This window comes from Leptonychotes weddellii, chromosome 9, assembly GCF_054177405.1.
Source record: "Leptonychotes weddellii isolate Sample4059 chromosome 9, ASM5417740v2, whole genome shotgun sequence".
Lineage (NCBI taxonomy): Eukaryota > Metazoa > Chordata > Mammalia > Carnivora > Phocidae > Leptonychotes > Leptonychotes weddellii.
This window is the reverse complement of record NC_138377.1, coordinates 10,938,725-10,962,179: the sequence shown is the minus strand read 5'-3', so window position 1 is coordinate 10,962,179 and position 23,455 is coordinate 10,938,725. Positions and strand designations below refer to the sequence as shown.

Genomic DNA, 23,455 nt, shown 5'->3' with positions numbered 1-23,455 from the left:
GTAATGGGGACACTGCTTCCAACCTGAGCATCTGAGTGCAAGGCCAAGGTGAGCTGGGGTTAAAGCCGAGGCATCTCTTCTCTCTTTAATGCTTCTGTTTAATGCTTTCTGTTGAACACCCCGAGAGTGCATTTCTGTGAACTTCTCCCACTGGACAGGGAGTCAAAGCCTGTGACCACACCTCACCCTGCTCAGGAGTGACAGCAGGTAGAATAAATGAGTTGTTTCATGAGACCGATAAAGACAGTGTAAAATATACCACCAACGGGGCGAGCACATGTGGGGTGTAGCCTGCTGCTGTCTGTAACTAGCATGGGAGGTAGGGTTGAGTCTTTCTTACTTTTTTTTAAAGATTTTTTAATTTGAGAGAGAGAGCACAAGCAGGGGGAGAGGCAGAGGGAGAGGCAAACTCCCCACGAGCTGGGAGCCCGACATGGGGCTCTATCCCAGGACCTGGAGATCATGGCCTGAACTGAAGGCAGATGCTGAACCACCTGAGCCACCCAGGCGCCCTGTAGGATGAGTCTCTTAAACTCCGTCTCCGCTTTCTCATCTGTCAAATGGTGAAAATCCTCACTATCTGCTTCACAAGGTTGTTGGCAGAGTCAAATAAATTCAGGGGATTAGACAAGCCCTAGCAAACATCTTCTGTAAAGGGACAGATCGAATTTTGGGGTTTGCCAGGCATGTGGGTGCCATTCCAACCAGTTACCTCTGCCACCACTATGGTGGGAAGACAACCCCACACAGTATGTAAACAAAGGGCGTGTCTCTGGTCCAATAAAACTTTATTGACAAAAAGAGGTAGCGGGCCACAGTTTGTCAACCCCTGGGAAAACACTGTGGAGACAGAGGACTGGTGTACAAGCTACAGGCCAAGTCTGATGGGCAGGCAGACGGATTAGCCGTGGGGAAAACATGAATCCACCCCTTTCCACTAGAAAGGGCAAAGATATCTCCAATGAAAAGGAGCTTATAGGACTTGCCAGGACAACTTAAGAAGTATTCAACTAGAGAAGGGGCGCCTGGGTGGCTCAGTCGGTTAAGCGTTTGCCTTCAGCTCAGGTCATGATGCCGGGGTCCTGGGATCCAGTCCCGCATCGGGCTCCTTGCTCATCAGGGAGCCTGCTTCTCCCTCTGCCTCTCCGCCTGTTTGTGCTCTATGTCAAATAAATAAACAAAATCTTAAAAAAAAAAAAAGTATTCAACTAGATCTGGATAAATCTCAGCAGATTCTGACATCCTGGGTCCTTTACACGAATGGTGGCCTATCAATGGGACAATCAATAGGGCACACTGGCTTGCTCTCTCCCTCTCTCTGAGCGAAGGCAGCAGGGGCAGCCTACTCACATTCCGCTCCAGCTCGATGGCCCGGTCCTTCACTCGGAGCAGCTCCATGGTGGCCTCCTTGTGGCTGGGCCCCCAGGACTCCTTCCCCTGGTGACCAGTGACCAAAGTCTCCACAGGGTGTTTGAAAGAGTTCTGTAAGTGCTTCCCTTCCTCCCGGTTCTGCCTGAGGATCTCACACTCTGTCTTCAGCTGCGGGGTGTGGGAACAGGAAAGCAGACTTGGGGCAGGAAGTGGCCAGCTCAGAGCTCCATGTTCACGGCTAGAGGACAGCCCCGCAGCAAACTCGATTCCTCAGCATCCCTAAACCCTCACCTGGCACTCGGGATAAGCCCGACACCCGGCTTTTGCTCTGTAAGGAATGCACACAACCCATCCTGTGCTCCCCCATCCTTCCAGAAATCTGCCTCAGTCCCAACTTTAGCCACATGACCCTGGCAAGTCTTCTTGCTTCCCTGAGCCTCAGCTGCCCACTCCATAAAATGGAAGCGAGCCTGGGGAATACAGACCAGGGGGTGTTATAAAGACCCTTCCAGCTCGAGAACTGCTTTTCTCTGTATTTCCTTATTCAATCACACAGCCAAGAAATGTGCCAAGGCTTCAAAAAGAAGAGCTGGAAAGCGTGTATGTGCAAGGAGTAGACATCCTGACCGAGCCCCTATGTACCCATGCCTGTCCCATCTGAGGGTGCCCACGAGACTCTAGGCCTCTGCTTGGTCCTGATGCTCACAATCTCACGCGGGCTCTCATCAGTGTCCCAGATCCTGCCTATCAGACTCAACGTAGCTCTGGATGTGGCCTCCTCTGCCCCCAGACCTCTGATTCACTCTGGTTCCGTTCGGCTCTGGTGCGTAGGATTCTGATGGTAGCGCCCGTCAGAACCCTGTGGGTCAGTACATCTGCTCCAGGAAACGGGCATCCAGCGGCCCCTCTGCTACCCAGGTGAGGGGCTGGAGAAGGTGAGGCAGGGACCTCAACAGCTAGGACTCACAGTTGGCCCCAAAAGGGGTCACGTCTTACCACCTGGAGTTCATTCTGTAACTGGTGGTTCAGGCTGGTTTTCTCTTCCATCTGTGCTTCTAAGAACACAATCTTTTCTTCTTTCATGGCTAATGTTGTTTTTAACGCTGACTCATTTCTGCCCTCCGAAATACTGAATTTTCTGAAAAATACAAATATACAGTACTATTTATCTATCTCTTCTGCCCACAAGCTCCCAATCTCCCAGCTTCCAACATCTGTCTCCCCCAATGAGCTGGTTTCCTTTGTAATTCTGTAGCATTTGGCCCAGAAGAACCGTACGAGCCACAACCCATCATCAGAACCCTCCCCAGGGCTCCGCGCAGAGACACACCCATGACACCTTCAAATGAAACATGACTGCTGCAGTTTTATAGGCATAGTCTTAGGGAGAGACTATCGTGGCCATTTAACAGATGGGAAAACCGAGTCTCAGAAAGGTTAAGCAATTTGCCCAAGATCGCACTGCGAGCTAGATAAGTGGTCAGTCCGCGTGGCCTTTCTACCACACCGACCGGGTGTCAGGTCATCCGTCATGTGGATCTTGTCGGTTACAAGTCCAGCAGAAGTCCACGATACTGGAATTCCTTGAAAAATGAGATCATTTTGGAAAGAACTGCAGGCAGAGATCACAACAGTTAAATTTTGGGGGCAGGGGAGAGAAACGAATGGGCAGGTGGAGCGCAGAGGATGCGTAGGGCAGTGAAACTAGTCTGTAGGATCCTGTAAGTAGATACAGGTCATCACACATGTCAACACACGCGGATGTACAGCATCAGGAGTGAGCTCTACTGTCAACTGTGGGCTCGGGGCGATGGTGGGTCGGTGGGGGCACATCGAGTGTAACACATGCACCGCTCTGGTGGGAGAATCTGATACGGGGGAGGCTATGCCTGGGACGGGGGGCAGAGGGCATTCAGGAACTCTCTGTACCTTCCCCTTAATTTTGCTCTGAACTTAAAACTGGCTCTAAAAAATCTATTTTAAAGCAATTCAGAAGCCTTTCCACTGCACAAGACAGTCTCTTTTCACTCCTCCCTGGGAATCTCCAGGAAGAAGCCCTGTCCCATAAAGGACACCAGCCCTTTCCAGAGGCCACGTGACAAGCAGCCCCGAGCTGCGCAGAGCGAACCAAGCTCTGGAGCTGGGGGCGTGCAGCGCGTGGCCACGGGTATGCACCGTGAGAGCCCGCAGACCCCAGCAGGGAGGTGCTCACGTGTCGCTTTTGTCCTGCAGCAGCAGCTCCTTGTGGAGGCCGACCTTCTCCAGCCCCTGGCTCAGTTCGTCCAGCTCGTTGCTCAGCTGCTGGCTCTTGAGCTTCTCCAGCACCAGGTCCTGCCAGGACAGGGAGAGGACAAGGAGAGGACGGGTGGGACGGGAGCCCAGCAGGGAGGGCCTGGCACAGGCCCTTCTGAAGGCTGAGCAGTTGCCTTCCCGGGTCATAGCTGACTCAGGTGTCCTGAGGGCTGAGCAGGCAGTTCAATGGGGACATGTGAACCCCAGGGATGTCTTCCAAAGGTCAGGGGAGAGACACACGTTCCCAGCCTCCTGGCACCGAAGGTGACCAGACTACATGGCAACGCGTCCAGGACGTGTGTCTGCAACACCCTGTATGTTGGCCTTTGAGTAGGAGGCCTGGATTCGGACAGGATTGCCTTTTCTGTGGAATAACGTAATGAAATACTTTTTTCTGTAGCGAATTCCCTGCAAGAAGTACAAGGAGAAAGATGTTACTTTAAGCCCTGGTTCTGGTTCGCTTTGCACAAGCGGGTGCTCTCCTTCAGGTGGGTCACCTCCTGGAGGCCCACCTTCCTCCCACACGTCTCGGGAGCTCTCCAGGCAGGTACCGCGCTCTGCCTAGGCCCACAGCTATCGGCACGCGAGCCGACCCCCCACCAAATCCTCAGGCCTGCCGTGGCAGTGTGACAGAGTGGGGCTCGCCAAACATTCCGCCGCCCCCCCCCATTTCCCAGCCCCCCTGCAGTTGGTGGGCAGTTCTGGCCAGTGAGCCGCAGGCGGACGTGCCGTGGGCCACTTCGGGCTGCAGCACAGAGGAGCCCGCGTGTGACCTCCCGGCTGTCTCTCTCCTGCCACGGCGACTGGCCAGGCCCCGTACTGGGGCGGTGGGGACTGCGGAATCACAGCGCAGACGGCAGGGTCCCAGGGAGTCACCTGGACTCTCGTGAGTGAGAAGTCAGCCACGGGTGTGAGGAGCCGCTACGATTCTGGGGTTATCTGTGACCACGGCGTAACCGATGTGAAGCTCACAGAGACAGGGACTAGGGGTGGTACTCCTGGTTTGGGTCTCCCCCCGACAGCACACGGATCTGCCTGCACCACCGTCTGTACGCCTTTTAGGACACGGAGACGGCTGTGTGGTCACCAAATCTCTTCCCTTTTCCTCCCTGGCACGCAGTTAACGCACATTTCCCTGGCTCACCTGCAGCTAGATGCGGCTGAGTGACCGAGTTCTGCACAGGGCACTGTGGTCCCTCTCACTCACGCTCTCCCTCACCCACATGCTGCCATGGGACGGCCGAGCCACAGGGTGGCAGAAGCCAGGAGCCTGACTCACTGCATTTACGGCTGCCCATGAACAGCCACGCTGGGCTCCTACATGCGCGGGACCCGACTGCCGTGCTGGGCCATTCAGATGTTCAAGTTAGTTCTGAAAGCAGTTTATTCCCTGCTCCCCCCGCCCCCTCAAATACTGAAGGAATGCTCAGATGACCCATGCCATAAATACTGGGGAAAAAGTAGGACATACACTTAGCAAGAAACTTTAAAATGTTCACGCCCGGGGCGCCTGGGGGGCTCAGACGGTTAAGCGTCAGCCTTCAGCTCGGGTCGTGATCCTGGGGTCCTGGGATCAAGCCCCACATCGGGCTCCCTGCTCCACGAGAAGCCTGCTTCTCCCTCTCCCTCTGCCTGCTGCTCCCCCTGCTTGTACTCTCTGTCAAATAAAAAATCAAAAAATCTTCAAAAAATAAAGTAAAATGTTCATGCCCTTAAATCCTATAGTTTCACTTCTAGGAATACAACCTGAAAAGAGAGAGATGTGTGTGCAAGGATGTCCGGTGTTATTTAAAATAATGAAAAAAACTGGAAAACCACCTAAATGTCCAAAAAGTAATTGCAGTAAATCTACAGGATCTACTGGATTAATACCTTGCAGCCATTAGAAATCCACGGCTTAAAACTTACTTGCCATAATAAGAAAAGGTATAGTAAACAAAAAAGCAAAAGAGGTTAGGATGCAGGAAAGCAGGATGCCAAGCGTGTATATATACAAAGGCACACGGGAAGTGATGGGACAAAACGAGTCACACTGTGAGTGGTGGTTATCTCTGGGCAGGGAGACCGTAACAGGGGATGTGCCCTTCGTTCTTCATCCCTGCAGACACCATCCTGTGTAGAATCAGGGAGGACACGCATAGGCCCGCTTCTGTTTGGGAGGCGCACCACCCAGCACGCCCGTGCGACTTGGAGTCCAGGCACCAACCCTGCCCCCACAAGCCCCTCACCGTGGGGGCCCCGCCCACAGCCACTCACCTCTCGCAGGGTAGTCAGCGTCCGCGTATGCATGGTGACTTGCTTGGTGAGGTCCCTGTTGTCCCTCTCCAGCTCCTTCAGCTTGCTGGCCGCGTCCCTGCAGCGGGCCAGCTCCTTGTCCAGGGCGCGGCTCTCCTTCTCGGCAGCGGACAGCTTGGCGGTACTGTCATCCAAGACCGCGTCCTTGAGCTCCACCTGCTGCCACAGCCGCTTGGCCTCCTTCTCCAGCAGCTTCTTGTCTTTCTCCAGCTGGGCCACCTCCTGCTCCAGGGCCTTCCTGTCCTTCTCCGACCTCTCCAGCTGCTTATTGGCGAGCCGGAGGGCCTCCAGGTCGCGCTGCAGGGCCTGGTTCTCGGCCTCCAGCTCCCTGAGCTCCTGTTCCAGGGCCTGGGCCTTCTGGTTGCTGCCCTCCAGCGTCTGCTGCAGCCGCAGGTTCTCGGCGCTCACGCCCTGGTAGCTGAGCTCCAGGCGCTCGGACTTCTTGCTCAGGGCCTTCAGCAGCTCCACGTTTTTCCGCAGCTCCTCCTTTTCCCGCTCGAGCTCCTCATTCTCCCGCTCGATCTGCGCCATCTTGGCGCCGGTGAAACGCATGGTCTCCACCATCCGGCGCAGCTCCAGGTTCTCCTCGTCCAGCTGCTTGTTGTCCCGCTCCAGACCCTCGAGCTGCACCGACACGTTCTGCAGGGTGTCCAGCGACTTCCTCAGCTTCCGGTTCTCCAGCGCCAGGCCCCGACTCTCGCGCTCCAGGGCGTCCACCTTCTCGGTGGCAGTGTTCAGGGAGGCCACCTTCTGGGCCAGCTTCTCGTTCTCCTTCTCCAGCCGGTGCAGCTCCTTCTCCAGCTCCTCGACCCGCTCCACCTTCTCCTTCACCTGCTCGAAGTCCTTGTGCAACTGCTGCTTCTCGAATTCCAGCTTGCTGAGTCTGCTGCTGGTCTCCGTCACCGTCTGGTGGAGGGCTTTGTTCTCCTTCTCGATGTCCTTCGCGCGGGCCTCGCTGTTGACCTGTGACCTCTCCCGCAGAGACCACATGGCCTGGTTGAGATGATCCTTCTCTTGCTCAAGATCCTTGATCTGCCGAGAAACAGAATGGGCACGACACGGCGGCTGCATGGATGTCGTCCAGTGATCTGGATCCAAACTGGGAGACGAACGTGTAGGCCCCTGAGAGAGTGCCCAGAGCCGTCCCACTGCTTCCCAGGGGCCTGGTATGGATACCAGGTAAAGGGCACTCATGCCTTAGTTCAAGCCAAAACACACCCACAGCAGCTGGAGTGATTCAGAAACATAAGCCCTAGCTCTCCCTCGGAGACAGAAGAACGGAAGAGATTTCCCAGGTACTTTTCACCCTGGCCGGCAGGACCCCCACGACCTGGGCCCGTCCACCTGTGGCCTCCCCTTACACCACTCTCCCCCAGCAGACACTGCAGGTGATCTTCCCTCTGCCTTGAACACTCACCATCCTCCCCTCCTCGCGCCGCCCGCCCCACCGACCTTCAGCATCCCTGGGTACTCCTCATCCTTCAGGGCTCAGGGCGAGTGTCAGCTCCGTGACTCCTACATGCCTGGCACCCCGCAGGACGCTCTCCCTGGGCATCATGACCTTCTTCCTGCCCACAGCTTAGGGGCGGCAGAGCAGGAAGAGAGAGGCCTGCCTTCTGGCCGGCATCCCTGAGCCACTGCACCAGCACTGAGCGGCCCACCCTGGGACTTCTCGTAGCTGGAGGCTGGCCAGGGCTCTCTACTAGGACACAGTGGACATTTGCAGCTGGATCAGTTCCTTGTCCTGCGGGGCTGTCCTGCGCAGTGCAGGACATCTGGTAGCAGTTCTGACCTCTACCCACAGGCCATGAGCACCTTCTCTCTCCTCCTCTTCCAAATTACAACAATCAAAACCAGGCCTACCGATGTCCCCTGGGAGGCTAAATCTGAACCCCTGTTCCTCCACGGTCGGTTGAGAACTGCTGGTTTGAGGTGCAGCTAAGCTGGACAAGCAGTAACTCATGTATCATTCAACCAGTACCAGGAAATGGCCATAATCCTGGACGCTCCCTCTTGCAGGCGGGAGCATTCGTTCGTTCTGGAGGCACCTACCTGCCTGGCTCTGTCAGCCTTCAGGCTCTCCATGTCACTCTGCAGCTGTTCCTTCTCTTTGATCAGCTCCTCACTGAGGATCTCCAAATCCTGGTTACTCTGCTTCTCTCTCTCCAGCTGAGTCTGTAACTTCTCAATCTATAGAGCCCAAAGACCCAGCCCGTGCAAAAGTCAGCTTCACAAGGTGAACTACATTTTAAGATCAACCAAAAACCTGTCAGCTTCACAGAATACTTTACTAGGTGTCTTCTCGAGGAAAAAATATCTGGATGGCATTCCGTAGTGACCTCAGTCCTTAGCCCACACCTTGCACTTCCAGCTCAGGGAGGAGGGGAAGGTCCTGGGCGCTAAGCCCTCCTCATCCTCACTGCCATGTTCTCAACCTCCTGCAGGTCCCTCGCTTCCATCTCAGGCCTTGTCCACCCACACGAGGGTTGGACCACACGCTCCAGGGGCCACCAGCCACCACCGCTGGATGCCCTGCGGGGACCTCCCACTCACCCACCTCCCAACCCTCTCCTCCACGACTGCCACCTTGGTTGGTGACGCTCCTGTTCACCCAGCTGCTCGGAGCGGTCTTCTGATGCATCTCTCCTTCCTCTTGCACCCTCCAAGTAAGTTCGTCACCACGTCCTGTCCTGTCTACCTGTGCCCCCACCCCCCCACCTGCCCATTTGCCTGCCGCAGGCCAGACCATGTTCCATCTTGCCTGGTCGACCACCCAAACCCCTCCCGAGCACCAAGCTCTCCTGCTGGGCCCCACCAGCACCCAGGCTTCCTAAACATGAACTACCTAGCTCAGGGCTTCTCACACTTTATTGTGCCCAATGCCCAGAGAGCGTGGTGGGTGCAGATGCTGACTCAGCAGGGTGAGGCAATGCCCATGTTGCTGTTTGCAGCGCGAGGGCTTCAAGGGGGCTACTGTCCCTTCCTGCCAACACCAAACTCCTTATCACTGTGGACAGGAGTTGGGAAAAGGGCAGTGACTGGTGTCAGAGGGACAAAAGTTCAGAGTCTGGTCCCTTGCCACTAGCAACAGGACCGCAAGTTTCTCTGACATGGGGCCAGCAGTGTCCATCTTCATGAGCTTCCATCAGCACGGAGCACTCCTCACACACCTGGCAGGCGTCGGGTGCGCCAGCGTCACTGACCTCCCTGAGAGCGAGCTGGCGGTTATTACTGATCATTGCATGGAGGGCGACTCTGGGCCAGAGGAGCTAAGTGATTCGCCCAAGGCCTTACAGTAAGCACAAAGCAGAGGTAGGACACACGCCAGTGGGCCACCCCAGCCCTGCTCTGGTGCACAGTCGGGGGGCCTGTGGTGTGCACCCCCTGCCTTCCTAGCTCACCCCCTGACCTCACTGTTAATCTTTTACCCCTCTGTCCCCTCTCTCCCAGAGAAAGGCTTCCAGTCTGAAGACATGATTTCCTCACATCCCACCTATCACTGCTGGATGCTCACCGTCATCTCTCTCCCTTTCTGGTTCTTTCTGCCACGGAACTGGAGCCCCGATTCTTACCCATCCCCGAGGGACCGCAGCGACCCTGGGGGAGCTCATGGGGCTCAGCTGTGAGCCAGCCACCAGCCTGCTAGCCCAGAGAGGGCTTTCTGTCCTTCCTTAAGCACTTGGCTCAGGCTGTGGGCTCCCAGAGTACGTGGGTGCCAGGGACCTTCCTCTCAGCCCTGGGGCTGCATGCACCCCTAAAGGGTTGCCCTCCTTCCTCTGAACATAAGGATTCTTTACCTCTTGGCTCAAGGCACGAACTCTCATGATATCAACACAAAGTTACAGTCACGAGTGGGAGGCAGTTTCTCTAAGGTCCACAGAAGTTCCGTAACTTAGAGGGAAGATATTAACTTTGAGGAATGATGGTTCCCACAGACATTGCAAACCTAAGCAAGCTTGCAGCCTGGGCTATACTCGGGATGGTGGGAGAGCCAGGCTGGCACCAGGGAGTCTGGGCCTCCAGGTCACTGTGTCCCGGCTGGCCCCTGTCCCTCCCTGGCCGACACCTCCTAGAGTGGCTATGCTATGAGGACTTGTCCCAAGGCTGTGACCGCCCTTGCTCTGTGAAAGTCAGTGTCAAAGCCGTGTCCCCTGTGGGCTTCTGCTGGGTTGGTGGTTCACCTACTGACCAAGAAATGGCAGCTGGTGGCTGAGACACACCCCGCAGAGAGAAGAGCAGAGTGAGGTGACCAAGGCTGGGGAAAGGAAATTCAGGGTGAGCTGAGGGGCTCATCCCTCCAGTATTGTGTGCCAGGCTGTGGGGGAGAAAGTATAACCACCCGCGCCAGGTCAGAACGGATCCAGCCAGGCCCTGGGCAGGCTGAGCAGGACCAGGAGGAGAGGCGGGAGGACCTTCTTCCGGACACAGGATGGCTCCGGTCTGGGAACAGCGGCACCTCCCTTTGACCAGGAATGCTGTGCCCCATGCCTGTGGCAGGGGAGGCTGTGGCAAGGGAGGGCGGGTGTCCCCCTGGAGAACTGATGCAGAGAGGAAGCGGGGGGTGGGGGCGCTGAGAGACGGGGGCTCAGGAGTAATGCTGGGCAGGCAGCACCCACTGCCAGTCCTATCTGCAGAGGAGGGGCCAGGGCGGACCCCGAGGGCAGGGGAAAGTGTGAGTGGTCACCTCTGAGGCCGGCTGGGAGCTGGGCCAGCAAGATTACACGGCCGCTTTCTATGGCAGACCGTGAGGACCTGTGGAGTTGAAGGTTCTCATCTCTCTAAAGGTCACTTTTTTTTTTTTTTTATCTTGGCTGAGGTCAGACTGCCATTTATAAAGACGTTTCCTGTGCTAGGCCCCTGTGAATCTAAAACCGCAAACTGTCTAGGTGCCTCCCACTTGCTGCTCAGGAGGGGGAGCTTTCCATTGTCCTCCGGGAGACAAGAAACTACCTGGCACCTGCCACGCTGCAGGGCACACAATGCTTCCGAGGCGCGAGGACGGTGAGTGACGGAGCCGGGGAGGCCCCCGGAGGGGACTGGAGAGACCGTCCCCCCCGCCCTGAGCCTCACCCCGACAGGAAGTGCCCGCAGAGCCAGGACCAGGGGAACCCAGTCTCCGGCCTGCAGCCCGAGCTCCTCCCCCACCAACGCTGCCTCAGTACGTGATGCCGGTGGCACCTGGGGTGGGACGGACAGCCGGACACCCGAGCGTCTGTCCTGCGTGGTGCTCGGCAAGCAAGAGCGCTCCTGCCCTCTCCCTCAGGTGGGGTCCGGCAGCTGGTGTGTTCAGAGCCCATGGTGCAACTGTGCCGTCCGGTGTGGGTGCGGTGTCCCGAAGCCCCGGGACCCACACGTGGCGGCAATCCCTAGCTCTTGACGGCCCCCTCGTGCACCTGAGGCCGCATCCCCTGTACGAACAGGGGTCCTCGCCACCACAGGGCAGAGACGGTTTGCAAGCCTCTGTCTGTCCTCCCGGAGGTCTGGGTTCTACTGCGCTAAATCAAAGACCCAGCAGTTGTTCTGAAAGGCAAATACAATTCAGCCATCTCTTCCTCATCCCACAAACCAAGAGAAAGAAGTGAGCTCTGACCTGGTTTTATCACCAGCAATGCCCTAAAACCGTCCACCAGTGTCCTGTACACAGGCACACACATGTGTGACTTACGTCGCTGCTCCCTCACCCCCACGCCCCATCCTATGCTTTCTAATAATGCATTTACTCCGTGCCAGACCCTTGACCTACAGTAACTCGTATCATCCTTACACCCCCCATTAACCCCCTTTCACAGATAAAGACAACAAGGCACACAGAGGTCAAGTCACACGTGGGTCACAGCCTCAAAGCAGTGGTACAGGGAGGAGCCTCACTGCCTCTTAACTCGTCAACGATTCTCCCGTCCCTGTATTATAATTAACTGCGGCTGCACGGGGTTCTGCATTTCTCCCAGGCTGCACATGCTTGCTGACACCTAAATGCTCTGCCCGGCCGTATATTACAGATAAGGGCTGTGGGGGGGAAGGTCACCCACACCTGACTGGGGTTACCTTCTTGCTGAGCTGGTGGTTCTCCTTCTCCAGCTCCCCGCACTTCAGGCTGTTCTCCTCCAAGGCCAGCGACGCATCCCGCAGCCCCTGGATGGTGCTCTGGAGGCTCTGGTTCTCCTTCTCTAGCTTCAGGATGCGGCTGGAGGCACATTCGTTCAGCTCAAACACAAACGACTTCCTGGAGGCTAAAGCACAAAGTCGGGTCAGAGGCCAGGTTCCAGGAGCCTCTGCTTCCACTCTCTACCCCCAGCCCTGAAATGAGGCCATCAGCCCCCATACCCCACATTTGAGGGGCCCGAGAGGGACTCCCAGGGGTCAGCTGGGTGCCTCAACCCCAGTTCATGTGGTGCTGTCGTGGTCAGCACCTGAGAGTCCCTCAGGCAGTTACAGTCCTTCTGCTGGCTCAGCTGGGTCTATCAGGGGAGCAACCCAGAGCTTAAGAAGAGAGCAGGCCATGGTGAAGAAGGCAATGCAAAAGTTACAGACTGACAGATGGGAACCGTTTTTTACCAAGCTGCTAACCTGACTGGGCAGCTCAAGGACTGTAGAGACCAAAAGAGATGGCAAATCGGTAACATTTCTGTGCCAGCTCTGGGAGGCTCAGCAGGAGGGGCACGGTAATTGACTAGTTATGTCTGCTATGAATGGTAAGGTGGCTGTGTGGGTATGTATGCCCAGTACGTGCCATCCTTCAGACAGAGACTTTGTAATTCCACAACTGTATTGGAAAAAAACGAGATGGTATGTGTAAATTGGTTTAAAATTCTAAGTGAGATGAAAATGTGAGTTAAAGACCTAAAAAAGATTATCTACTCTGCTTTGAAGTAGCTCAAATACAAATGAAGAAGAGGGCACAGACCCAAGAGTTACGAACTGGAGTTCTTGGCCCCCTCCTGCCATAAGCAGGTGAATGACATTAGGTAACTCGGGGCGGGGGGAGCTTTTTTGGAAAGGAAAAAGGAATGTATGTGAAAGCCCTTGAAAGAAGGGACTGTGGAGGGGTGGCCGTGGTGCCTGGGTGGCTCAGTCGGTTAAGCGTCTGCCTTCAGCTCAGGTCATGATCCCAGAGTCCTGGGATCGAGCCCCTCGTTGGGATCCTTGTTCAGCACGGAGTCTGCTTCTCCCTCTCTCTCTCTGCCCCTCCCCCCTGCTTATGCTTTCTCTCTCTCTCAAATAAATAAGTAAAATCTTAAAAGAAAAAAAAAAAAGGAAAGAAGAGATCAGGGTTGTCCCGTCCTCATCTGTCCCGTGAGTGGTACCACCGGCTCAGCTCTGGGAGCCTTACCACACTGTGGTTGCTAACACAGCCTCCTCCACCTGCTTATCATCATCACGCCAGGGGCTGGAGGTACATAAAGGGATGGCTTTCCTAGCAAGCACATCAAGCTGGACACAAAACGTGTGCGTTCAGATCCTCTGTCTGTTGATAAGAACCAGAAGGCACCTGTAGCTGTCTTTAAGTTGTCCTCATCCACCGAGGACAGCAGGACAGACCCAACAAGCCAGAGTGTCCTGTAGAGCCCAAGCAACAACAGGCATGCAGCAGAGGAGGTGGATGGAGCGTGCACAGGGCTGACCCTCCCAGCGGCGACACACATGCATGGAGGGCTCGGCTTCGACCGAGCTACAAATGCAACGAGCCTGACCAGAGGCCCCAGTGACTCAGAACCTGTGACCACTCAGACAGAACCTCTGCAGCATCGATGGGAAAAATCACATTTCTAAACTGCGGTCAAATACACAGAACATAAAATTTACCATTTTAATCATCCTCAGCGTACAGCTCTGTGGCATTAAATACATTCTCACTGTCCTACAACCGTCCCCGCCATCCACCTCGACTTTGTCATCATCACAAAGCATCAGTGTGAAGGTTCCACGAGTTAAACAATGGAACTGATTACAAGCCTCATTTCCTCTTCAGTGAAAGGCAGTGCCTCGGAGACCATGATGAGGACCCAACAGTTTATCAGAAAAAAAAAAAAAAAACAAAACCAATGGCTTGTCACCGAGTGCTATGCTCATTAGCAGCCCCAGCAATCGGGAGGCGTGGGAAAGGGGTGCGTGTACGTGCGTGTGCATGTGCATGTGCGTGTGCATATGCGTATGTGCGTGGGGGGGATGGGTTCTGATATGACAAGAGGAAAGGTGCCCTTTACGGAGTGCCTGTGGGCCAGGTATAGTGTAAGGCTTCATGCCTCCTGTCACTGGAGACTCACGGCAATCCTGTGAGGCGGCTTCATTACCCCCATTTTGCAGGTAAGGAAACTGAGGTTTAAAGAAGGTCATCTAGCCAACTAGTTCTGACTCGAGAAGCCACCACACCACACACGCCCAAGTACATCCTGGCTTTGTTCCCATTATGCCGCCATTCAAACCAACACCCATTAGCCCCCAGCTAAGCACTCGGAGTTGGGACCACCAAGAATAAACCGTCATCCTTGACCTGAAAGGGCTCACAAACATACTTAGTCTGAGTCGGTGAGGCTTCCGACCCCATCAGCCTCCCTGGTCTCTCACCGGAACACTCGTGTTTGGTCTGAGACTGTCCTAGGCAGCCCGCACCACTTCTCTGCTCCACCAGGGGGCAGCGGTCCTCCCCAGTGGACCTCAACTCCCAGAGGAGAGGATCCGTGTGACCCCCTCCCCCCACAGCACCGGGGCACCAAAGCACGGATGGAACTAACTTCTCACACAGATTAATAGTTTACTCAACGGATTTTAGGTTCGCAGCCCAAAGACGAGAAATACCCAGCTGCTCTCAGCAACCTTTCCATGATGCTTAGGGATGTTTATTAGAATCGAAAAAGCCACCCTTAAACCAGCCAAATGCCCTACCAACGCTCTGTAAAGTTCTAAGTAAACATTAACTCGCACTATCAGGTGCATGAGTACTATTTTTGAACAAAGGAACTGGCTTATTGTTTGCCCAGTGCTGGAGCTTCCTGCTGCAGGGCTGACTCCGGCCGCACCCACCTTCCCCGGGCCAACACCTCGTCTGGGGTGCTGGGCAGTGGCAGCCGCGCAAGCACAGTGGGGAGAGGAAGAGGCCCGGGTCCAGCGAGGAGCTGCCACTTAGCAATCCCCACCCAGAGAGACAGAAAACAGACTGCATCCACCTTGCCCAATTATGCAAATGAACAGAGGAAATGATGCCCGGGGTGCATCTACAGTGGAGATTAATGACCACTGGGGATGTCACCTGCCATCCAGAGCTTTCAACCATCCACAGATAGGCCTAAGATGTCCTCTGGGGGTCAGCATGCTGTAATCTGGAAGCTCCTAGGACGGTCCATATGGGAAATGAGAAAGCTGGGGCAACACTTAATTTGCTTCTCATGTCCCGACACTGAGCCTGCCAGACACCTCATGTTCTCCTTGGGGAGAACTGTAATGAAACCGTTCCAAATGGCACTTGAAGGAACTCCTATTTACTTGGGGCAGAAGGACAGACAGACATGGAAGATTCTGAGCCGAGTGTTCAGCTCCCCGGCTGAGGAAGGAGCTGCAGCCAGGCTGGCAGGAGAGACCGGGCGCTACCCACCGTCGGACAGCTCTGCGTTCTTGGATAGCTGCTCCAGTTCCCAGCCAAGGTGGGCGGACTCGTTCATGCTCTGCTTCTGGGCTATCTCGAGCACCATGTTTTCCTCTAGCAGCTCCTCAATTCGCTTCTTGTCTGTGTCCCGGTCCTGGTGCAGAAAGAGGGAAGGAGTGAGGCCCCAAGCCCCAGGCACCTGCCCTCCTTCCCCCAGGACGAAGGGACTCCATACACCTGCTCACTGCCAAAAAAAAAAAACAAAAAAACAAAACACAAACCCCACAGCTGCAAGGAAATGTCTGCAACCCCACAGCCAGCTGTGAGAGTTACAGCCACTGAAAGATACCCTGCCCCGGTGACCTAGGTGACAAACAGAGCCCTGAGGTCTCTAACTGAATGCTGTCTAGACAAAGCAGAGCTTTAAAGCAACGTGAGGACGGGCAGCTTTGTGGCCCTTGAGCGGGCCCAACTCGCCCTGAAGAGGCTCACGAAATCACAGCTCAGCCCACACAACACGAAGGCCAGCCGAGACCCTTCTTGCAACAGACACACCCGTACATCCATCTTTACAGGAAGGCGTGAGCAGTCAACTGCTGCCCCCTCCACGGCCCCCCAGGCCACCTGAAAGCGCCCCAAGCTGTGTGGGATGTGGTGACGGGAGCCGGCGGTACCAGTTCCAGGTCGTGGAGCTTGGACTTCAGCTGCAGGTTCTCTTTCTCCAGCTCGTGAACCTTATCGCCCCGGGCCCGGGCCGCGGTCAGCTGCTCCTCCAGCATGGCCTTGGTCTCGATTAAGATGATGTTGTCTTCCCTCAGCTCCTGCTCCGCAAAGACACACGCAAGAACCATCAGATGAAGGCACCTGGTTCACGACAAGGGCTCGAGGCCCCAAACACAGGCTGCAGGGATGAGGCTGCTGCACTGAGGGGTGGCGGTGGGGGTCAGAGCCCCACCTCTCAGCACCTTCACCTTTCCCACTACGCCAGGCCAGACAGGCATTCATCTACTGAAAGAGAAAATCCACGCATCAGGAAGATGTCTGAATTCGGTGTCTCCTCCAGCGGACACTTCCTCGGTGTCTACTTCATGCCGCCCGTGGTAGGAAGGCGCTTGGCATTTATAACCTCATCTGGGCAGACAAGCGGCCACTGCCGACAGACACGGGACCTTGCCGAGCCCCGTTTCCTTAAGCAGGAAGAGGTGGGGCTGAGAAACGCTCCCAGGCTTGAGAGCTGATTCTAGTCCTCCAGATTCAACACATATTTCATGACCAGGGTCCTGGGAGAAAGGAGCTATTGAGATCAGCTTTCGTTCCATACCCAGAACATTTTACGTACGTACTCTTGGACGAGCAACAGTTCTCAGCAGCTTCCTGGAAAGGGGGAGTCTCTGAGACTTAAGTCACAAACAAATGGGAACCCCCACAAGTACATACCACGCACCCTGAGTGTTAGGCACGTGCCAGGTGTGGAACGTGGTGGCCATTTCCTCGCAGAGCCCCTTCATGCATGAGGGGCCGCTGGACACTTACACCTGCACCAGGCGGGGTTCAGCTCATTCACCCCATTTCTCCCCGCCCTTGGTCTCTCCTCTCCCCAGAGCCCTCCCAGCACCACTCAGTATGTTGGGGGGACTGAGCGTCCCCAAATGCCTTCATGGTGTGCAAACATATACATGTGGGGATGTGCCTACTTTTCCTGGTGGCAGTTTTCAAAGGCTTGCCCACCCACTGCATGTTCATTTTCCCTGCATCAAAGACTCGGTAGAGGGGAAACCACGTGCCTTCTTCTGGTCAGTGGTCATGGTTCTGATCAAAGGCTGGTGGCTGTGAAGGGTTTAAGACTCAGGATTACCTAGGTGCCCTCTCTCTCTCAGAGACCCTGTCCACTGTGCAGCTGGCCCTGCCCCTACTTCCCTCACTCGTCCCAACAGCCCCAAGAGGGAGGCAGGGACAGTCCCTTCCTACAGATGAAGAGGCTTACTTGGGTAAATTAAGGAATGAGCCCAAAGGGGTAAAGCTGGGACTTGAATTCTGGCCCGAGAGCTCCAGACTTGTGTTCTCTCCACTGCCCTTGGCTGCCTGCAACCCATCCTCAACGGGCTCATGGGGGAGAGAGGCCCCGACCAGCAATAATGAGGTGAGCCAGAGAACACAGGTGGGTTTCAAGCATAAGAAGCCTTGGCCCTCCCTCTCTGGCCACTGCCCCCACTGTTCACACCCTGGGTTCCAGGAGGCCCACCCACCAGCTCTCCCCACTATCACCTCACTGCCAGGCCCTCAGCTCCTGCAGCACAGGCTGTCCCTTCAGCCCCACAACCAACTCCTAATCAGCCTGCAAAACCCAGCCTCAGTTGCCCCCTTTGAGAAAGGCTTGCAAATTCACTCTGTCCTTCCTGCTGAGCCAGGTACTTGGGTTCCCAGAGTGCCCGGGACACACCGTGAGGCAACATGGCCTGCCCTTCCCCCCACACCATAAATTCCTCAGGGTAGGGCTGTTCCATTTCTGCTCTTGTGGGCCTCAGAGATGTGTTCAATAACACCTGTTGGCTGCATCATGCCATGGAGGGGAGCAGTTAGAGGGCATGTGACATGGGTCCTGAAGGACTCAGTGACTTCCAACAGGCAGGGATGAATAAGGGTGTCCAGGAGTGAAATACAGCATGGAACATGATGATTTCTAACTACTATTCAAATACATCTCCATCTTCTGGCCTCCACCTCAACCTCCACCGTATACAAGGCCACAGAAATACCTCAGCTTGCCTTGTACACACCACTAGCTCAGAAGCGAGAAACCAGATCCGCATGAAGTTGTGCCCAAGCTCCTACAGCAGGCCACGGGCTCAGCCGGGAGGCCTGAGAATCCTTATTCCTCATCCCTGGGCAGCTGCCCGAAGCCACCCCGCCCCCCTGCAGACCTGACCTCGACTGAACCGGGAGGCTATTTAAAGGCCTGACCCAGCCCTGCGAACAGCTGAGGGGCCACATTTAGGCAGTCACAGGCCAGGCCTGACGGCTGGTCCCCCAGGGGCTCGAGAGCAGCCACTGCTAATCTGGCCCAGTGATCGGGAGCAGTGACTGGGGATGTGGGCTGACAGGCTCCAGTTCCCAGGCCTGCCAACTCGCTGTTAGCTGCGGGACGTGAAGCAAGTGCACGTCCCTCCATCGGGATCCCTCCCTTTCTATGTTGGGCACCCCGACAGGGCTGATACGGAATCAGATGCAATAATGTCCGTGAATTACTCCGTGCACGGCGCCTGAGGCCCAGTGAGCAGGTTGGCTTATTTCCATGGGGTCGCCTTGACCCCCAACAAGCACCAAACATCAGAGGCGGTGGTGGCAGAGTGGGCTGGGGGAGGGGGGAATGTGGAATCGAAGACACAACCGGTTCCTCCCCACCATGCTCAGACCGCAGTACCCAGTGCATCTCTCAGGCATCTAGAGCGACCGAAAGCCAGCCCTTTAAATTACACAAAGAAACACAAAGTCACAGGTGGAAAGAACATCAAGGCTCCAAGGTTCTCACTCCGTTCCCTGAGTACGAACATTCCCCGCTTACAGCACGGATGTCCGATTTCCCACGTGGATTGCTGGAGGCGGGGCCCCCCTCTGCCCTTCCACTGTCACCCCCCCTCCCTGAATCCCATTTCACCTCTCCCCTGCACCCCCTTAGTCTCTGTGAGCCCCCCTCCCTTATTTCCTTCCTCTTCAAGGCTGAGGCCCTGCAGGCAGACAGACATGTTTCAATGCCAGGTCTGCTTCCTTACTGACAGGGCAAGCTGCACGAGGTATGAATGAATCCTCGGCTTTCTCATCTGGAACAAAGGAGGGGAACCTGCAGCGGCCGCTAAAGCTCGTGGGCCACCATGAGGTTTATGTGTGATGATGTGGCTGGAGCTTAGCCGTTCCTGGCAGGCTCCATAAATATAGTTCTTACTGCTCATCTAAAAACCTTGCTGTGCACCACCCTGGGCCAGAACACAGCTCCGTATTTTTGGCTTTTCAGGTCATCAGTTTCTGTCACAACTCCTCAACTCTGCAGGTGTACCAAAAGCAGCCACAGAAAACACGTGCCATGGATGGATGCGGTGATGTTCCAATAAAACTTTATGTTTACAAGAATGGGTGGGGGGCCGGATTTCACCTTTGGATGGACTGGAGTTTGGCCATCCCCAAGCTATACAACATGCTCGAGGACTCAAGCTCCAGATCAGTGAGGCACAGACCCGGGCTTCCAGAAGCTCCTGGTGTGGGTGGGACATAGGAACACACATCATCCCAGCCACACAGGATGAACACCGCTGGGCGTGTGCAAGGGGCCTACAGGAAATGTGAAGCTTCAGAAGGCCCCGGGATGCGGCCCGCAGAGCTTGGCCTACCCCCTCCTCATCTGGCCCTGCTGGGGGAGATGGGCTGGGCCCAGGAGGCCTCAGGGGGGCACTAGGGGACCTCAAGGGGACTCAGTATGGCCAGAGCAGAGAGTCCCATGGGGGACCAGAAGTGGAGGAGTGTTGGACAAGGGGCAGAGTGTGGATTTTATCCCAAGAGCAATGCAAAGGTGCCCGAGGAACTCTTAGAAGGGGTCACTGTGGTGGCAGGACAGAGGGATGTGAAAGAGGACAGATGGAGGCTGAACAGCCAGTTCAGATGCTTATGGGCGGCATCCTGTGTGCAGGCCCTGGGGTCAATGAGCAACGACAGAGAAGGCGGGCAGAGGCCCTCATTCTTCAACCTGCCTTTGGGCAGCAGCGGGGAGACATGCTGGCAGGTGGGGAAACACGCTCTGGAGGATGGGGAGCCCCTGGGGCCGGGTGGGGGGCAGGGTGGACTGATCATGAACCTAGCTCCCAACTGCCTTGCCAACAACCCATCCCACCCCTCGCTGCACGATCGGCTCCCATGTCTCGCTAGGATAAGCTCACTGGAAACACGCCCTTATACCATGCACAATGCCAGGCATCCCCTTTTACAGATGGGGGCAAGCCTCACCCAACACCCAGCAAGGGGTGTGGCAATTAGGACTGTGCCCTGCTCGGTTTCCACCTCTCAGACTATGTTTACTTTGGAGCCAGCACCGCCTAGAAAGCCATAAATCTCAGAGGAGTGAGGACAAGGCCCATCTTACCTTGACCCTGCTTAGGATGCAGACGGCAGCAAGGCACCTGCCCTGTGCTGTTGGGAATTTCAGCCAGAAACAAAACACGGGACAAGAGGAACCTCCAGGCAGCCTCTCTGCCTCCATCGTCCTCCCACACGGCCCGATGGCAGCAGTGAGGTGGGACACCTGCTTGCAAAGGGAAGTCAAGGACCACCGGTGCACCCACCTGTGCTTCCTGCTGTACGTACGGATGCCCACACCGGTCTCCTCCTGCCGCGTGAACCCTTAAGTAAACCAGACTAGGAGCCACAGAAGAGCTGCCAGAAGCTTAACACCAAAACATGGAAACTTGTGGTCCATATTTTTCAAACCAAAATTAACCTTGCCCTCGCCCTGAACTCCAAAGCCTTTTATCGCTTCCTCCCATGCGGCACTAACACACGCTGCCCCCGTGATATGCGTTACCGTGCTTCTCAGCAGTGACACTGGCCAGGCTCTCGGGGAGGGCACCTGGGCCATCTGCCACGCCCTGTGTCTAGAATTGGGTCCCCTACAGGGTAGGTATTCATGAGCTGGCACGAACAAAACCATCATGCTCCTCTCGCTGCCCTCCTGCCCGTTCACACCTACCACCACTCCATTCGGGAGAGGACAAAGGCTCTTGATTCTTCCTGTCCTTCTCCCCAGGCTAAGTCTTTCCATTGCTGATCAATGGCACTTTACCCGACTTGTGGGGCGATTAAGAAGCACCTAGTGAGTGCCAGGCCCCGGGCATGCAGTCGAGTTAAGACCCAGTCCCTGCCCTCAGGGGCTCAAGGTGCACACAGGAAGCCTCTGGCCAAGCTCCACCCACAGACCTGCCATCAGCCCTGCCCACCCCACCTCTGGCAGAGAAAAGCCAGCAGGAAGGAGAAAAATATCCCGTCCATCTATGACTGGAGGCCTCATGCCTGGCAGTGCAGAAGAGAGAGCGCCCACAGAATGCACATTCCTGGGGGTCCACTCCCAGGATCTAGGGTGGTGCCCAGGAATCTGCATTTTGAACAGGCCTCCTGAACGGACATGGACACAGGTAGATACAGACCACATCTTGAGAATTAGAGATCTAACACTCACATGCAGCGGTTTCATAGCTTTAAACTGATTAATACTTTAAATTATTTCATTATTAAGTTGATGTTAACCACATATCAGCTTATTCAAAAGAGTTAACACCCACTGCTAGCTTTTCACTTTCCACCTCCCTCCCCGTATTTCATTATGGAAATTTTAAAGTACACCGAAAAGTTGGAGTAAGTATTCTGAACGTCATGCACATACCACTTAGATTCTGTAATTAGTGTTTTGCTCTATTTGCTTTGTCACACGTCCACCCATCTACCCAGCTCTCTGTCCAGTTTGTCTTTGGTTTTTGGATGTGTACACATATTTGGCTCATTTATAATCTCAGGTTTTATCACATGCAGGTCAATCTCAATTCACAGACACATTTCTGTATGTCATTGAGTGCTTCTAATTACTTAGAAATTATTCAGGAATCTTACGGTGAATCCCTTGGAAATGGGTATCAGCACACTCTGGAAAATCTGACTTTCCATATAAAGCTGGGCAACCTTGTTTACTGAAACACAAACATGGGCCCATCGAATACACCTGCGCATCAAGGCGGCACTGTCCCTTGACACGCAGCCCTAGGGGGACTGAGTGGTCTAGGCCTGGGCCCCCCCGCATTCCAGGGCAGATGGCCCACCTCAATCCCTGCAGGCCCCAAATACTGCTGGCTCTCAACCCAAAGCAACATGTTTTGAGGTCTCTGAGCTGCATTCCAGGTTAACTCCCAACACACACCTACCTGAGTGCTCTGGTAGGCAGCTGGCTGGGGGGGGGGAATGAGTGCCCAAGTACTCCCATCTGCTGACCCCTGTTGTCATGGGCATCAGAGCACAGCAAGACTCATCCTCTCTACAGTGCCCTGGACTCCACGGACCAGTCCCACTGCATCAGCCAGCCTGGGCTGCAAAGCCACTGCCTGCCCCCAAGTAAAATCTCACGCAGACACACACTATTTCTCTTGTGGTTAATAAAAACTAAAGCAAAATTTAAGGCATTACCAATCTCACCATAACTCTTCAATAGGACATTCATCAATGTGAAAAATGTTCCAGTTACTACAGAGAGGCATGAAATATGAGAACTGGAGAAATCTGAGGCCCCGGGGGTCCCAGGAGAAACCCCGAAAGTCTGGGAGCTCCGTGAAGCAGGGCATGCATCATCTTGTGTCTGGATCCCTCACTGTTGGTGCAGCCTGGGCGCCCACAGGCGCTAACGAGCTGTGTCCGGAGGACCATGCAAGGCTGCTTGGACAGGGCCAGGCGTGAACACAGAGATCAGAGACTGGATCCTGACAGCCACCCACTCCACGGGACAGAGTCGGGGCAAGAGGTGGGAACCACACTCCGCCCCTGATCCCATCTGGGAGCTGTGTAAGGTCCCCCCAGTGTGCAGGAGGGGATGTTAGGGCAGTGGTCTGGGCAAACGTGCAAGACTGTCTCTCCTTCTCCCAACTGTGGCATTTCTAGTAAGTGATGAGAGGCCCCGGTGTGTGCCCACGTCCCAGAACCTGTCTGTGCCGGGGATTTATGCCTTTCAAATTCAGCGTGGCCAGTGGACCGCTTCCAGGACAAAGCCAGAGCTGGAGTCCCACCCCCACCTCTGGCTCAGGCCAAGGCCGCAGCACCAAAGGCGCCTTCTCTGCAGGAGGTAGGGTGTCACATTCCTCAGGGAACAGACACTCCTGGGGTAACAGGGCCTGCCCC

General features: G+C 55.4%; 1 protein-coding gene across 1 annotated transcript in view; it reads right to left on the bottom strand.

Annotated features, from left to right (window-relative positions):
* The window catches only part of CCDC88C (coiled-coil and HOOK domain protein 88C), a 121,434-nt gene that overhangs the window by 28,252 nt on the left and 69,727 nt on the right, over positions 1-23,455 (bottom strand). Inside the window, exons 11-18 of the mRNA XM_081829738.1 lie at positions 16,213-16,359; positions 15,548-15,692; positions 12,004-12,188; positions 8,011-8,148; positions 5,920-6,990; positions 3,584-3,702; positions 2,368-2,509; positions 1,198-1,539 (exon numbers count right to left, since the gene is read on the bottom strand). Coding sequence (XP_081685864.1) covers positions 1,198-1,539; positions 2,368-2,509; positions 3,584-3,702; positions 5,920-6,990; positions 8,011-8,148; positions 12,004-12,188; positions 15,548-15,692; positions 16,213-16,359 — 2,289 coding nt within the window. The remainder of the gene's footprint in view (positions 1-1,197; positions 1,540-2,367; positions 2,510-3,583; positions 3,703-5,919; positions 6,991-8,010; positions 8,149-12,003; positions 12,189-15,547; positions 15,693-16,212; positions 16,360-23,455) is intronic.